At 42.0% G+C, this 17,963-nt stretch overlaps 2 protein-coding genes across 5 annotated transcripts in view; one reads left to right on the top strand and one right to left on the bottom strand.

Moving 5' to 3' along the window:
• Window positions 1-17,963, bottom strand: part of grk5l (G protein-coupled receptor kinase 5 like) — a 785,510-nt gene that overhangs the window by 176,045 nt on the left and 591,502 nt on the right. The gene's annotated exons all lie outside the window — the stretch shown is intronic.
• adamts13 (ADAM metallopeptidase with thrombospondin type 1 motif, 13) overlaps window positions 1-17,963 on the top strand; it is a 60,792-nt gene that overhangs the window by 10,497 nt on the left and 32,332 nt on the right. For all 4 annotated transcript variants that reach the window (XR_015498418.1, XR_015498419.1, XM_087265322.1 and 1 more), the window contains exons 11-17: window positions 8,431-8,535; window positions 8,679-8,830; window positions 9,548-9,611; window positions 12,502-12,628; window positions 12,715-12,863; window positions 12,989-13,109; window positions 13,203-13,283. Coding sequence is in view for 2 of the 4 variants with exons in the window: in XM_087265322.1 (XP_087121448.1) it covers window positions 8,431-8,535; window positions 8,679-8,830; window positions 9,548-9,611; window positions 12,502-12,628; window positions 12,715-12,863; window positions 12,989-13,109; window positions 13,203-13,283 (799 nt within the window). In the remaining 2 variants the exon portion in view is untranslated. The remainder of the gene's footprint in view (window positions 1-8,430; window positions 8,536-8,678; window positions 8,831-9,547; window positions 9,612-12,501; window positions 12,629-12,714; window positions 12,864-12,988; window positions 13,110-13,202; window positions 13,284-17,963) is intronic.

Here is a 17,963-nt window from a genome sequence, read left to right as displayed (position 1 = left end):
CATTCAGGCATGTTGGGCTGGAGTGTTTCGGCACTGGCAAAATAGAGGTGGTTTTAAAGCATGTTGGCACAGCTGCTAGGTTAAGCGATAGGTTGAAAATGTCTGTGAATACCCCAGCGAACTGTTCTGCACATGCTTTGAGGAAGCACCCAGGAATACTGTCTGGTCCAGCAGCCTTACGCACACTGATCCGACTCAGTGCGGTGTAGACTTGTGAGGAGGTGAGTGTGATAACTGAGTGGTCGGTTGAGGATGTGATCCTGGTGTAGGGCAAGGGTTCGTAAATCGATTGAATGAATTTGCCATTCTAGCACAAGTTGTTAGTAAATCTGGTCCAAGTGTGATCCCAAGTTCCATCTGTGGTTTCCCCTTATTTTCCAAAATCTGAGATAATTTTTGCAGTCTCAGTTTGAAATTTTCATCTTTGGAAAAGCCTTTAGCTGATTCCATCTATCTGTAGGTGTTACTCATCATCACAAATTTTTTTGTATTGCTTCGGGTTAAGTCAAGTGTTGGCCCTATGGTGTTTTCTGGTGCCTTCACGTCTTCTTCTTTCATCACCACTGTAGGTTGGGCTCAGAACTAAGCCATGCTCCTTATCTCCATCTTTCCTGCTGTAGTTCACTATCATACTGGCTATCTTTTGCGTGGCTTGGGGGTCTCATCCATCACAGGGTCATCTGTGGTCTCTGTTACAGGCAACTCCTTTATGGGAGTCAACTTCTAATGGTTTCTCCTGACACTTTCCTTTCATTAGAAAGTGATCTCGTTTAGGTGTCTACAGCCACCTTCTTGGGGTTCTATCTATACTTGTCATACTTGTTTTTCATTTCTGCTCATTAGATTGCCTTGTGCACATATATCCGTCAATTCTATTAGTCCTTCGCCTGGGCTTGTTAGTGTCACATCCTCAGTCTGATCATGCTGTCTGTTCCCCATTTCTGTTTACTTCTGGTGAGCGCACGTGAATGTTTATTTTGATCGCTCCCCGTATCTCTCCTCCCTCTCGTTACCCTATTTACCATCTATTAAGATTGATTTTCACTCACCTGCACCCTATCAGTGATTCCTCTCGTGTCCTATTTATTCCCCTCCTTGTGTGTAGTCCAGTGCTAGATTGTTGTTTTGCGAGCGCGCCCACGCCGAGCCGCTCGCGTCTGGTCTCGTCTTGTCTCCTGTCGTGGCTCTCCTGTCCTTTCCAACTCTGTCTTGTTGTGCTGCTCCACGCCAGAACCATCTTCTTGCACTTTGCCTCTCCTTAACCTCCTCTGTTCCCAGGCCGGACTGCTTCAACCTCTCGGAGCCCATCGGCTTCAACTGACTGCCGGCTTCCTCTCCCTCGCTCACGCTCCACTTCCGCATTCCCCTCACGGCAACGTACCAGCACGCCCCCTGCCGGGTAACAGTATCATAGACGCTATTGTTTGCATTTATTTTTGGATTTCCCCGGCTGTCTTTTGCTTTCTCTTTTTTGAAGATTGTGAACTGGGCGCCCCCTTTTGGATTTATTTGGTGACAGGACCCGGTCTCTGTTGTCAAGGACTTAACAGCGCCCTCTTCTGGGAGTTTTTTTTTTATGCAGTTTTTTTGTTTTTGTTTTTCTCCTATTTTTTTCTGCAAACGCCCAGTTGGATTTGATTTGCACCCTTTTAGGGTAATTTTTTGATCAAGAATAAAAACTCTTAACCTGCACTTGTGTCCGCCTGTGTTCCCTGACAGAACAATCTAGCCAGAAATGGACGCAGCAGGTTCGGATCCAGTCATTACTGCAGTCACCCAGCAGGGTGTGCTGCTAGGGCAGCATGAGGCAAGGTTGACCAACACCACCAGGGAGATGGAGTACTTGGCCAACCAGGTAGCTGATTTAACCGCACGGATCCGTGAGTTGCAGCACGACACAGCCCAGGGGGGGCAAGCGGATCCTGGCCCTCAGCATACACGTGAACCCCGATGCAACAACCCACCACCTTACGATGGGGACCCCAATTCATGTAGAGCCTTCCTCTCTCAATGCTCTGTGGTGTTTGCCTTACAGCCACACACCTACGCTGCTGAAAGAACCAAGGTGGCATACGTTCTGACGCTGCTCGCAGGCAAGGCCCGTGATTGGGGAACATCAGTCTGGGAAACCCAAGCTCCCTGTTGTGCATCGTTCGAAGACTTCAGACAAGAGATGGTGAGGTTGTTCGATAGATCTGCTCAGGGGCAGGAGGCAGCGGACCAGTTGGCTCGGTTACGCCAGGCAGGCCGGTCAGTCACAGAGTATGCCATCCAGTTTAAGACCTTGGCGGCTTCCTGCGACTGGAATCAAGGGGCCTGCATGTCCATGTTTCGAGCGGGGCTTGAAGAGGAAATCCAGGACGAGTTGGCCACCATCGACCTTCCCCAAGATTTTGATGATCTCATTAGTATGGCCCTACGGGTAGAAGGACGTCTGCGCCGCCGTCGTCAACGTCCAGTCTTCCGCCCACCCTGGAGGATGGAGGACACTTCCTCTGCTGTTCCTGAGGCTGCTAATGCCACCTCCTTGGGTTCAGAGCCCATGCAGGTGGGGCGTCTTCGGCTGACTCCCCAACAGAAACAACAGCGCCTTATCCAGGGCCTGTGCTTCTACTGCGGCAAGCCAGGGCACTTTGCAGTGGCCTGTCCGTTAAAAGCCGCGGCTCGCCAGTAAAGAGGGGGATCCTGGTGAGCGCTACCCCTTTATTGAATTCCCCCTCCTCTCGTACTGTTCTCCCTGTATCTGTCCAGTTTGGTGACTCTTTTAATTCTGCCTTGGCCTTGGTCGATTCCGGGGCCGAAGGTAATTTTATGGATAGTTCTTTAGCTACCTTGTGGGGAATCCCTGCACTCCCTCTTTCCAATCCTATCCCTGCTCGCTCTCTTAATGGCACCCTTATCACCACTGTATCCCATACCACCCCTCCCCTCCATCTCATTGTCTCGGGCAATCACCATGAGGTTACCACGCTGCTTCTCCTAGATTCGCCTAGTGCCCCCATAGTTTTGGGGCATCCATGGCTGGTGCAGCATGGCCCTCATGTAGATTGGTCGAGTAATTCAGTTTTGTCTTGGAGTCAGCATTGTCTTGCTTCGTGTTTGGGTCCTGCTGCTTTTCCTGTGTCTGTGTGTCCTGTCTTACAGGTGGAGGCAGCTGATCTCTCTGGGGTACCGGCGGAGTACCTTGACCTGCGCCGGGTGTTCAGCAAGTCTCGGGCCACTTCCCTGCCTCCGCATCGTCCTTATGATTGTGCCATAGAACTCCTCCCAGGCACTTCTCCGCCCAAGGGTCGTTTATTTTCCCTTTCTGGTCCAGAGAGAGAGGCCATGGATAGGTATATCAATGAATCACTCAAAGCCGGTCTCATCCGACCCTCTTCCTCCCCCGCGGGTGCCGGGTTCTTCTTTGTCAAAAAGAAAGATGGCTCCCTGCGTCCTTGTATTGATTATCGAGGGCTCAATGACATCACTATTAAAAACAGGTACCCCTTACCTCTCATGTCTTCTGCCTTTGAACTTTTGCAGGGAGCCAAGGTCTTTACCAAACTTGACCTCCGGAATGCTTACCATCTTATCCGCATACGAGAGGGGGATGAGTGGAAGACCGCCTTTAACACGCCTACGGGACACTTCGAGTACCGGGTCTTACCGTTCGGTCTGACCAATGCCCCGGCGGTCTTCCAGGCCTTGGTCAATGATGTGTTGAGGGACATGGTTAATCGTTTTGTCTTTGTGTACCTTGATGATATCTTGATATTCTCTCCATCTTTAAAGGTACACACCCAACATGTCCGCCAAGTGCTACAACGGTTGCTGGAGAATCAGCTTTATGTTAAGGCGGAGAAGTGCGTTTTCCACGTCCAGTCGGTCTCGTTCTTGGGATTCATTATTTCGGCTGGAGAGATCCAGGCAGACCCCTGTAAGGTAAAGGCAGTCGCCGAGTGGCCAACTCCAGACTCTCGTAAGGCTCTGCAGCGGTTCCTGGGGTTCGCCAACTTTTATCGGCGCTTTATCAGGAATTTTGGTCAGATCGCTGCACCCTTAACAGCCCTCACCTCTCCCAAGGTACCGTTCAAATGGGAAGTTGATGCTCAGGAGGCCTTTGATAAATTAAAGTCCCGTTTTGTCTCTGCTCCTGTTCTATCTATTCCAGATCCTGAACGGCAATTTATTGTTGAGGTGGATGCTTCGGACGTCGGAGTAGGCGCAGTCTTATCTCAGCGGTCACGCCTGGATGGAAAAGTGCACCCTTGTGCATTCTTTTCCCATCGCCTGAATCCTTCAGAGCGAAATTACGACATAGGTAATAGGGAATTGTTGGCAGTCAGGTTGGCCCTGGGGGAGTGGCGTCACTGGTTAGAAGGCGCAGCTCAGCCTTTCCTGGTCTGGACGGATCACAAAAACCTTGAATATATCCGTTCAGCCAGGAGGCTGAGCTCCCGACAGGCTCGCTGGGCCCTCTTCTTTGGGCGATTTAATTTTACCTTGTCTTACAGACCTGGGTCCAAAAATATTAAGCCAGATGCTCTCTCCCGTCTGTTTGAGGCCCCAGGGGAGAGGGAACCACCCGACACCATTTTACCCAAGGAGATGGTGGTGGCATCTCTCTCTTGGGAAATTGAAAGACGGGTTGAGGAAGCCAGGAGGACAAGTCCAGGACCGGGGAGGGTCCCAGCGGGATGTCTCTTTGTCCCTACCAAGATGCGCTCTGAAGTAATCCAGTGGGGTCACTCCTCTAAGTTGACCTGTCACCCAGGAGTCAGGAGATCACTGGCTGCCATCCGTCAGCGATTCTGGTGGCCATCCATGGCCAAGGACGTCAGGCAGTTCGTGGCCGCCTGCTCTGTTTGCGCTCGGAACAAGAATTCCAATGCGCCTCCCATTGGTCTGCTCCGCCCCCTTCCCATCCCATCCCGCCCCTGGTCACACTTGGCCCTTGATTTTGTCACCGGCCTACCAGAATCTAAAGGCAACACCGTCATTCTCACGGTGGTGGACCGCTTCTCCAAAGCGGCCCATTTCATTCCCCTTCCCAAACTCCCCTCAGCCAAGGAGACTGCTCAAGTGGTGATTGATCATGTTTTCCGGATTCATGGTCTTCCGGTCAATGTGGTTTCTGATAGGGGCCCTCAGTTTGTCTCCCGGTTTTGGAAGGAATTCTGTCGACAGATCGGGGCCTCTACGAATCTGTCTTCAGGATTTCATCCCCAGACCAATGGGCAGTCCGAGCGGGCAAACCAGGATTTGGAACGTACTCTCCGCTGCCTGACGTCCCACAATCCTGGCTCTTGGTGTCAACAATTACCTTGGGTCGAGTATGCCCATAATTCTCTTCCTTCATCTGCCACAGGTATGTCCCCGTTTCAATGCTCTATGGGGTTCCAACCTCCTTTGTTTCCCTCTCAGGAACCCGAAGCTGCAGTTCCGTCTGCCCTTGCTTTCGTCCAGCGGTGTCGACGCACCTGGAAGAGAGCCAGGGAGGCCTTGGCCCAGGCTAATAAACGGACCAAAGCAGCAGCTGATCACCACCGGACTCCCGCTCCTCGTTACAGATGTGGTCAAAGAGTGTGGCTTTCTACCAAGGACCTGCCTCTCAGGGTAGCCTCACGCAAGTTGGCTCCCAGGTTCATTGGCCCATACCGGATCACCAAGGTCCTGAGTCCGGTGGCGATACGGCTCAAGCTCCCTCCTATGCTTGGTCGGGTGCACCCTACCTTTCATGTGTCAAGGGTTAAACCTGTATTGTATTCACGTCTTGTTCCCTCTGCCCCCATTCCCCCTCCCCCCCGTCTAGTGGATGGCTCCCCAGTTTACACTGTGCGGAGATTGCTAGACATCAGACGCAGAGGTCGGGGCTTTCAATATTTAGTGGACTGGGAGGGTTATGGTACGGAGGAGAGAAGCTGGGTCCCGGCTCGGGACGTTCTGGATCCGGCGCTGGTCGAGGATTTCCGTCAACGGCAAGGTAGGCCCCCCCATGCAGCGCCTGGTGGCGTTCGTAGAGGGGGGGGTACTGTCACATCCTCAGTCTGATCATGCTGTCTGTTCCCCATTTCTGTTTACTTCTGGTGAGCGCACGTGAATGTTTATTTTGATCGCTCCCCGTATCTCTCCTCCCTCTCGTTACCCTATTTACCATCTATTAAGATTGATTTTCACTCACCTGCACCCTATCAGTGATTCCTCTCGTGTCCTATTTATTCCCCTCCTTGTGTGTAGTCCAGTGCTAGATTGTTGTTTTGCGAGCGCGCCCACGCCGAGCCGCTCGCGTCTGGTCTCGTCTTGTCTCCTGTCGTGGCTCTCCTGTCCTTTCCAACTCTGTCTTGTTGTGCTGCTCCACGCCAGAACCATCTTCTTGCACTTTGCCTCTCCTTAACCTCCTCTGTTCCCAGGCCGGACTGCTTCAACCTCTCGGAGCCCATCGGCTTCAACTGACTGCCGGCTTCCTCTCCCTCGCTCACGCTCCACTTCCGCATTCCCCTCACGGCAACGTACCAGCACGCCCCCTGCCGGGTAACAGTATCATAGACGCTATTGTTTGCATTTATTTTTGGATCTCCCCGGCTGTCTTTTGCTTTCTCTTTTTTGAAGATTGTGAACTGGGCGCCCCCTTTTGGATTTATTTGGTGACAGGACCCGGTCTCTGTTGTCAAGGACTTAACAGCGCCCTCTTCTGGGAGTTTTTTTTTTATGCAGTTTTTTTGTTTTTGTTTTTCTCCTATTTTTTTCTGCAAACGCCCAGTTGGATTTGATTTGCACCCTTTTAGGGTAATTTTTTGATCAAGAATAAAAACTCTTAACCTGCACTTGTGTCCGCCTGTGTTCCCTGACAGTTAGTGCATAGCACTAAGTCACATTAACTTGTGTGTGGCATTCTTTTTTGAGTTATAGTTAAGCTGCAAATAGGTCTGCTGTGCTTAGAACGGCTAGTCGAAAAAAGATCACAATCTCGGTTCGACCTCCTAGACGATCTTAATCCAGCATTTCTATGATTCTGCCAATCATATTTTCAAGTTCAGGAGAGAAGCAAAGGAGGCTGCAAACCAGCGAGTCTTTTTATTGTTTTACACACATTGTTTAGCAACATGGACACCTCCAAATGATGTTGACAGAGTCACATACTGTATTTTTAAGGTATAATTCACCCAAAAATGTAATTTTGTCTTAATTCAATGATGTATTCACGGCCAGGAAATCACAAATGACGTGAGCTGTTACCACAGAGAGGGCGTGCTTGCACCCTACTTAATGATGTACGCGTGCGTGTCTACTTTAGTAATCAGAACCTGCATAGGCTGTGAGTAACAGGTAATAAAGTTGTAAAAAACATTCAGTTTGTGGCACAGAGTGATCGTTTGTGAGCCACGCGCGAAGTATAAACAGCACTTAGCAGTGAAAATGAAATCGAAAGCACGCACATCATTTAAATAATCATTTTGCATTTTAGAGTTATGATTGTGTCAAGCATTTGATATGTTTTCCTTCACAGTAAACAGAATTGTGCATAAAAATAAATGTTTACAGTGTCAGTTTACCTACTCTAGCCTATATATTGTTGAATATTATGTAAGAGGTAATCTGATAATGAAAAAAAACTGTTTTACCAGTGAATAAAAGGGTCTGATAATGTTGTCAATGACAGATTGCAAGCATATATCACAAACATAATAGTTCAACATCAGAATTATTATAATTAGAATAGAATTATTTCTAGAAACCAGTAGACCTACACATAATAGGATTGTTGTTTGAGATATCCGCTTGTTAAGTGCTGACGTGTTTGTGACGTATGTAATACTGTTTCCGGGTCCAAGCCGCCACTCATTTGAGTGGAGAAATCATTTGTTTATGATCATGTTTTATTCCTATCACACATTAAAGTTAATTTTATATAAAATCATAGTGTACACAACAATCTCTGGGGTTGCTGCATAACAAATACCAAAATTTTAACAATTTATAAAAAAATAATCGCTTTCAGGCCATCGGATATTAGGCATGGACATATATACTGCGACCGGGATTTTCGAAAGCCTTAAATCGCTTTGTAAACGTTTATTATTACCATTTTTATGAGTCTCCTCATTCAGTTGAATAGAGCACTTGGACCCGGAAGCCGCTTCACGTGACGTCACACTTAACAAGCGGATAACAATAATAATAGCCCACTCATATTAACCTTTATTTTACATCTACAGAATCGTGAGAAATTCGTGATCTGTATTTTAAGCAAACAAATCGCAATTCTTATTTTAGTCAGAATCGTTCAGCTCTAGCCTCTGCTTCACCTTGTCTTCTGCCTCAAAAACCATGTAATAGATATAACATAAGGCACAAATCTGATTAATTCTGATTTCTTTAGAATTTTCAGATTGATTTGACTATGAAAATTAAAAATGACTTTATTTTATTTTTTTTACTGGTGTCAAGACAACTTGCCGTGTTCTGTCCTGCCATATCAACCCTCAGGATCATAGCTCATGCACTCGTCTTCTTGTGCCACTCCTGGATGGAACAGAGTGTGGGCCCAGTCAGGTGACAAAGCAATGAATTTACTGTAAATCATTAGGAATAAATATTTATATTCATCTTCACATAGTTTTGCATTTGTCATTTTATTTTCAAATTACATTTTATTCATGTACATGTGTTAATAGTCTCTTTTTGTATTGTTTTAGTGGTGTTTAAAAGGTCGGTGTGTGTCCCCTTCTACTTCGGGCTCTTCCATGATGGTGCATGGCTCATGGTCTGCATGGTCTGACTTCTCTCCTTGCTCACGAACATGTGGAGGAGGAATCACTCACCGCAGGAGGCAATGCAACAACCCTAGGTGCGAGAGAAAGATAATGGGACAATAAAGCTAAGTGTATGAATAAAAGTAGAATGAACATCAACTATTCTGGCATATGTTTCACGCAGTGGATGCCCTTTCAGCTACAACCCAGTACTGGGAAACACCCGTACACTCTCTTATTCACAAAAACACTCATAAACTAGTTTATTCAATTCCCTTCTACAGCATGTCTTTGGACTGTGGTGGAAACTGGAGCTCCCAGAGGAAACCTAAGCAAACATGGGAGAACATGCAAACTCCAAACTTTATGGTACAGGGTTGATGTTTCACTTCATGTTCGCCCATGGTGAACAAAATCAGTCCAGATGTAGTCACTGTTAGACAGAAAAGATCACAACATTGCAACAACTGAGTAGCCATTTACAAAGAAGGTGTCTTTGTGTCGGAAAATGTGATGTACAACACTTAAAAGTAATTTCACTATGTCACAGTTGTTATGCCAACTTTCCACACAGATGCTCATAAGTGTGATGGTATGGGTGCGGGGGACACTTTCATTTTGAGTGGGCACTTTGGTGCATAGCTCTGCCATCTTATCCCTTTTGAAAAATGGTTTATTTTGTGCTTTTACATCTAAATAAGTAAATTGTTCTAATGCTTTAGCTGAAGCATTATAAATATAATGCAAATAGGAGAAGAGCTTCCAAAATCTTTGCCCTATTGATTTATAGTGAAGCTTTTTTTTTGTTTCAGGCCAGCCTTTGGTGGAACCATCTGTAAAGGACAGGATACAGAAGCTGAACTTTGTAATCTTCAGGTAACAGTAACTGGTCATGTTATTCTTGGCATCTGTAAGTCATGTTGTTCAAGAGTTTTAGGGTTGTCAGCACTGGTGTCAAAAGTATTCACATTCATTACTCGGGTAGAAGTAAAGAGACTACGGTTAAAAAAGACTAAGTATCAACTCAAGATAACTCAAGTAAAAGTGTAGCAGTACTTGTTTCAAAACTACTTAATGTCAAGACTCCTGTTTTATATTTACTGCAATAAAGTCCTTGCTCCTTTCCCTAACCCAAACCGTGACAGTATAAACTGGCCAACTGAAGACACAGCAGTATGGGTTTAAAGCCCAGCTCTCTCCCAGCAAAGAGGACCCCAAGAGGACTGCCAAACCAGCAGAACCATTTCACTCATTTAGCGTATTCAATGAAGGTCTCCTTGAGGCAGTCCGGGGGCTTAAGTTCATAAGATGCTGACAGTTTGATAATCTTGGATATAAATATCACGGCTTCACAATATTACGATGTTGTGACTACTGCTCTAAAAATGTTCTTTTTAAATGTCTTTTTTCCCCATTGAACACAATAAATTTTATTTTAACATTTAAAATGTTTTGAAACAATCAACATGTCAGGCTAAATAATTAATATAAGTCATTGACTTCTGCTGTCTCCATTAGTTTGAAAAAAAAACTTATTTCTTTACAACTTGAAAAGTCATCTTTAGACATCTATTTTTCTTTGAATATAAAGTAAGTCACTGCACTGTTCAGGTCTATAGCATGCTTGTAAGTAGGTTTTAAGCGATTTGTTTCTCAAACGGTTCCTGAATCATGGACTGACCAGTAGCTTTTCATGTGGAGGGTTCTTTTCTGCTGGAGATACTGTTGCTCTAAAAAAAACTAGATAAAATAGTCGTAAAAACATTACAAAAACCTAAGGACGGTTTTAAAACTTAGATTTTTCAAAACCACGGTAAACCTTAAAACCTGTTATCATCCCATGCTTACACTCATCCACTTCTTTTTGACTGGATTGGATGAGCCATTTGATTGGGAGGAGCTGGGCGAACTTGGTAAATAGACTTATTAGGAGGTGGTGGATAATGCCTGTCTGAAGAAGGAGAAGGAGATCTTGCAGGGGGAATGGACCCCTCTCACCACCACCAGGACCACTTCTCAGTCCATGCCCAATCCCCAAGGTCTAATCTTCTCCCATAATCTGTGGCTGAAAGGCCTCTTCAGCCAAGGCAGCACCAGCCCCAATGCACTTGCCAGCGTTGGCTCATGCCCCAGAGCGCCTGCCAGTGATGGCTTCTGCCCCAAAGCACAGCTCAGTGCCCTGTCTAAACCAACAAGACTCCCTGATTAGGTGGCTTCCTGACCCCCTGATCCCACCCTGGTTTATGCCTCCGATCTCGCCCTGGTTTGTCCCTCCGGTCCCACCCTGGTTTGTCCCTCCGGTCCCACTCTGGACTGTCCCTCCAGTCCCACCCTTGTTCCTTATCTAAACCCCTGTTCCCGAAACCCTGTCCTTCCTGTTGGCCTTTTAGTCTCTATTCTAAACTTGTTTAAAGTTGCCATGAAATCAAAGTTGACTCTAGTATATAGTAGTTTTTGGCGGCACAGTGGTGCAGTAGATAGTGCTGTTGCTTCACAGCAAGAAGGTCGCTGGTTTGAGCCCCGGCTGGGTCAGCTGGCATTTCTGTGAGCATGTTCTCCCTGTGCTCATGTGGATTTCCTCCGGGTGTTTCCCCCTCAAGTCTAAAGATATGCGCTATAGGTGAATTGGGTAAGCTAAATTGTATCTTAGTGTATGTGTGGATGTCTTGGTCCCCCAGGTTGGGGGTTGAGCGTTGGGCTAATGACCCACCTCCTAAAAATGAGATGTTTCGAACCACTAACATGGTGTGGCTAAATCTCAACTTCAATATAAATGGCCTTGGGAGTAAGTAAATAGTACTTTTTTCAATAAACAATGTATCAATTAATAATTTCATAAAAAATAATTTTGCCTTAAAAACTTTAATCAAATTCCATAACCTTCCCTCCCCCTCAAAATAACTTTCTGGTCCCAAAGAATTCCTTAAGGGTAGTTATATAAATAACAGTCTCCTTTCTACTCTCAATTAATCCATTTGTTAATCTTTCTTCATTTTGTTAGCCACACCTGTCTTTTAAAAATCCAGTTGGTGCCCAAAGAACAAAATTATGCACCTCCTTACTTAAAAAAAAAATAAATAAAAAAAATTCAGGACTGTTTCAAGTGGATGTATGTCACGATAGGGGAAAACATGAAACCTTATCTTCCATTTTATGGCGACTTTAATGATCCTCTGCTGAGATTTTGAGATTGAATTTGTTTTATTTCAGTTGATTTAATGTCAGGCTATGACTGAAGGCAGTTGTAATTTTGTGCTTCTCTTCAATGATTCTGCTTGTTAACAGCAGGTGTTCATCACTGATGCTCAATCAACACATTATTTTTGTGCTTCAAAGAAATAAAGTCTTATACAGTTGATGGCAAAATTATTAGCCCTCTTTTAAAATAGTCAAACTTTCTTACAAATACTTCTCAAGTGATATTTAATGGGGAAAGAACTTTTTCACAGTATTTCGGATAATGTTTTTTCTTCTAGATAAAGTTTTATTTGTTTACTTTTGTAAGATTAAACACCTTTTTTAAATGTTTAATTCAATATTAATAGCCCTCTTAAGCAATATATATTTTAAATTAGCCACAGAACAAACTACTGTTGTCCAAGCACTTGCCTAATTACTAACTATTAACTATTTGGTTTGAGTGAAAATGTATGCAGGAAAAGTCATTAAAAAATGAACTTTAAATAACATTACTGCCTACAAATAAAAATATAAACCTGGTGCATTTATGGGAATATAATATATTTCTTGACATTGTTTGTCACAGCCTTGTGATTCAACTCAGCTTGAGTTCATGGCTCGGCAGTGCTCAGCCACAGACCAGCAGCCTCTGTCAGTATCTACAGACTCTAAGTCAATGTATACCTGGATCCCTGCTATAAGCTACAGCTCAGGTGCTCCAAATGAAGATCTTTCTATTGAAATGTTCTTTTTTTGTTGTTTTCATCTGATCTGATCTCTAGCTCTCCCTTCCTTTCAGGTGACTCTCAGTGTAAACTGATGTGTCGTTCACGTGAGCAGGACTTCATGGTGAGTCGTGGGTCTCAGTTCATTGATGGGACGCGGTGTGAATCTGATAATACCATACCACATGGGTCAATCTCTGCATGTCTAAGTGGAAAATGCCAGGTAATGATGCCACACTAAATCATATTTAAATTGTAATATTTAAAGTTATTTTCAAAGGTGGTTTCAATACTTAAATGCAGTTTCGTCATACTTTTTCTCATTTCATAAATTTCAAAATGGATCAGCTGTTTGGCTGTGATGGAGTATTGCATTCTGGAAAGGTGGAAGATGTGTGTGGGGTGTGTGGAGGCAATGGCTCCACCTGTCACTTAATTTCTAACACTTATTCAGGTGGAAAGGCTGGAGGTGAGTTATTGTTAGACATAATCAAAATTTGTCCCGTTTTTTTGGCATTAATTTAAAGCATATTAACCTCTCTTTTGGTATGTTGTCATCTAGAGTATGTGACATTCCTCACCCTTCCCCTGAATGCCTCTCAGGTTCATGTTTTCAACACACGGTCAATTTTTACACATCTTGGTGAGTACACAGTAGCTGTTAACACAACAGCAGAACACAATGAGCTTTATGCACTGATAGAGTTTTAAAGCCAAAGATAAACTTCTGGTGAAAGCCTAATGTGACCATATTCAATTTCACAAGGTTGTTTTTATAGCATTGATGTTGTAATGCAATTATAATATATTCAGTTAAGTAGACTTAAGCTTTCTTTCAGTTGTTCAAGCATAAAATGAGATGAAAGACCATTTTAACAACTAGCGTCGCCAGTAGCAACAGGCTAAAAAAACACTAGAATAAAAAATTATCAGTCATATTTTAAAGACATGGCAAGGGGAAATGAAACTTAATGCAGTGCTTTTTGTTTGATCGGTGACTGATATCCCACTTCATATTGTATATGGGTATGATATCCCACTTCATATTGTATATCTAACAGGCAGTGAAGATCGCTTATTTTTAAAGAAATCAGATCTTAAATGTGGTGATATTGTAATGGAAAGGCAGTTCACCGGAAGCCCTCGGGGCTGCCTGGCTGGAAATTAAAAGTCTGTGTACATATGGCCTGTTGACCTGCTAGAAGGGTTAAATTGTTATGTTTACACACTCATAGAATTAAAAGTAAAAAGCTGTCACTTTTTGTAGCTTGGGTTTTTTTTATTGAACAATTGCACATTTTACAAGAATGTGTACAAATCTTCATTATAAACATAACGAATTGTTCAAATTCCGACAGTGCAGGTGTTTTGACATAAACAAAACATAAACAAAGACGCACATCAATACATTTTGCCAGGGGAAGTTCAGGGGTCTGTTCTTTGTACGTGGATTACGCATTTAGCTGGATTTGTTGACGATTTGACATGATCCAGGATCATTTCGTTCTTCAAAGCCGATCCAAGAGTTGTTGTCATAGCAACAGTTCTGGTAGATCAAACCTGGTCGGGAGCAGGCTCAATTCATATAAACAGGAATAGATCGGGTCAGTTCAAGCAAAGATAATACTGAAAGTATGTACAGAATTCTGATATTTTCTTACAGTAGTTATATACACTTGGGAAAAGAGTAAATAGTTTTAACTATATATATATATATATATATATATATATATATATATATATATATATATATATATAAAGTTAAAATATATATATATATATTAATAAAACTTATGCAATCTGCACTCCGAAATAAAAGTATAAAGACTGCCACCTGGTGGTGCAAAGAGAAACTTATTGATATGAACTTTTTAGATAGCTTTTGTACAATTTGTGTATAATAGACATGCACAATATGTGACTTTTTTTTTTTAAAAGCAATAATACATATGCAGTCATAAACATGTTTTAACAGCTAATATACAAAATGCTTTTGTAAACATCCAGTTGGGATCTGCCAAATCATCTTACATCATTTTAGCGAGGTACGAAGAACAGACCCCAGATTTACAAAAAGATATAAAAGTGTTTACAAACATGCACAGTTTTTGTTGATTTTGATTTAGAGAATGCTTAATCGAGTTGACATATTGCTTGACCTCATTGTTAAAAGCATTAAAAGATGTTTTGGAATGCAAAAATTTACATTTATGAATGTAATATTTTGCCAAAGGAATAATGAGATCAATAGATTCATTAGGTATAGTCCTAGTTCTGCTGAAGTCATAAAGGCCAAAAAGAACATCCTTCCAAAACAGCTTGAAATCTTTCTCAATTTTTCTGCAATATTACAAATGTCAGATCAGAAACTTTGGACAAAGAGGCATTTGGAGCTATAGGGCTGCTTTAAAGACCCTTTTCACAATTACTTCACTTCCCCCATATCGGCAACGCAGTGTATTTCAGTTTCGCTTTACCTTTGAATGAATAGGATATTGGATATTATCTCTGGAAAATACAACTGAAAGTATTAGCATGGCCCGTTGTGATTTAAGACTATTAAAGTATTGTGCATGTGTCCAAATGTTTCTCTTTCAATACTGAACTGTTTTTTGTGTTGAAAGTAATTGTTTATATTATTAAAAATAGGAATAATCTATTGTTTATAAAGGAGAAAGTATGTTTTCAACCTTTTTACTTATCAATTAAGTTTATTTAATTAGGTTTTATTTTATTTAATCAATAATTAATTTATTTTTACTTTGATGCTGCTATGAATATAAATTTATATTATCTGTTATCTATTATATGTAAATGTTCCAGCATGAGTAAAATTCTTTAATAAATCTCCACAAATACATGGTAAGTATATCAGCTATAAATGCATTTATTTTCATCATTAATTATTTACGGATCTGTTAATGTTTTGTTCAGTTTCTCCATTTGAATAAATTAACAGTGTCCTGCTGCCACCTAGTGGGTGGATTACATTTGATATTAGTATTACCTTTTAAATAATGTTACAAATAATTTCATAATCTGATCATACTGAATTAAAATACAGTTTTAATAGAGTTTTTAATAGAGTTTTAAACAATTTTAGAGTTATTTTTGCAATTTTTATAATGATTTTGTTTGATTAGTAAGAGTCACATACAACATTGTTATTCTATTTCATTTCATTTAAATATTAAATAGAAATTAATGTTTATATTCATGAATAAACTACTTATATAGAATGTGAATAATATGAATGTGTTTGTGAATCAGATGTCAACAGTAAAACACCCACAATTGTATTTATTACATATTCTTTTGGACACAAAAAATAATAACAATAAATTTGACATTAAAAAAAATCAGCTCTGGTGAAAACATCTGTAATCTTTATATGATAAATGCTGACAAGTACATACCAACTTCATCTGCAGTAAAAACAGTGACACAAAGCAATACACTCAGTTTAAAGTATAGTTTTCTTGGTTCAAACAGAAATCTGGCAAACCTGTATGTTTTTATTTAGATGTCAGATATCTCATCTTGAAGGCAGACAACAGAAAACAGCCGTAGACAGTCTAACCATATCTGTAGTAAATATACAGCTGACAGGGTGAGTTCTACGTGAGGAGTTCTGTGTAGACGGAAGTAACAATACACTGCGTGGAGTGAAACCAGACACCATGTGATGTCAAGTAAAAAGGGTCTATTATGGGGAAAAAAAATAATCCTGATTATTTGGTCAGTATCGCAATGACAATTATTTTACTATTATTATTATTATTATGAGTTTAGGCAATTAGACCAAAACCATATATTATATACAGTTAGGTCCATAAATATTTGGACATTGACATAATTCTAACATTTTTTGGCTCTATAAATCAACACAATGGATTTGAAAGCAACAAGATTTGCCTTAATTGCATACTGTCAGCTTTAATCAGAGGGTATTTACTTCCGAATCAGGTAAACGGTGTAGGAATTACAACAGTTTTCAGATGTGCCTCCCACTTGTTAAGGGTCCAAAAGTAATTGGACAGAATAATAATCATAAATCAAACTTTCACTTTTTAATACTCGGTTGCAAATCCAAAAATCTGGAATGCAGAGTCATCAACAGACGCTGAGTTTCATTCCTGGTGGTGCTCTGCCAGGCCTCTACAGCAACTGTCTTCAGTTCCTGCTTGTTCTTGGGGCATTTTCCCTTCAGTTTTGTTTTCAGCAAGTGAAATGCAAGCTCAATCGGATTCAGATCAGGTGATTGACTTGGCCATTGCATAACATTTCACTTGTTTCCCTTCAAAAACTCTTTGGTTTTGCAGTTTGCTTTTTGCGTCATTCTCCATCTGCATTGTAAGACACTTCCAATGAGTTTTGAAGCATTTGGCTTGAAAATATTGCAGAAAATATTGCCTGATACACTTCAGAATTCATCCTGCTGCTTTTGCCAGCAGTCACATCATCAATAAATACAAGAGAACCAGTTCAATTGACAGCCATACATGCCCACGCCATGTCACTACTACCACTATGTTTTACTGCTTAAGATCATAAGCAGTTCCTTTCCTTCTCCATACTCTTCACTTCCAATCACTCTGGTATATGTTGATCATGGTCTCATCTGTCCATATGATGTTGTTCCAGCAACGTGAAGGCTTTCTTAGGACTCTAATCTGGCCTTCCTGTTTTTGAGGCACACCAATGGTTTACATCTTGTGGTGAACCCTCTGTATTCACTCTGGTGTAGTCTTCTCTTCATTGTTGACTCTGATACACATACACATACCTCCCGGATAGTGTTTTTGATCTGGCAAACTGTTGTTAAGAGTGCTTTCTTCAACAGGGAAATAATTCTTTGGTTGTCCACCACAGTTGTTTCCATGGTCTTCCGGGTCTTTTGGTGTTGGTGGGCTCACTAGTGTATTCTTTCTTTTTAAGAATGTTACAAACAGTTGTTTTGGCCACGCCTAATGTTTTTGCTATCAATCTGATGTATTTTTTATTTATTTTTTTTTGCCTAATGATGGCTTGCTTAACTGATGAGTGACAGCGTTTTGGATCTCATCTTGACAGTTGACAGTAACAGATTCCAAATGCATATAGCACACTTGAAATGAACTCTGGACCTTTTATGTGCTCATTGTAATTGGGAGAATGAGGAACCTTTTATGTGCTTATTGTAATTGTGAGAATGAGGGAATAACACACACCTGGCCATGGAACAGCTTAGAAGCCAATTGTCCAATTACTTTTGATCCCTTAACAAGTGGGAGGTACATATGCAAACTGTTGTACTTCCTACAGTGTTCACCTGATTTGAATA

Source organism: Danio rerio, chromosome 8 (assembly GCF_052040795.2).
Source record: "Danio rerio strain M-AB ecotype USA chromosome 8, GRCz13ab, whole genome shotgun sequence".
Lineage (NCBI taxonomy): Eukaryota > Metazoa > Chordata > Actinopteri > Cypriniformes > Danionidae > Danio > Danio rerio.
This window is presented reverse-complemented; position numbering and strand designations above follow the sequence as displayed.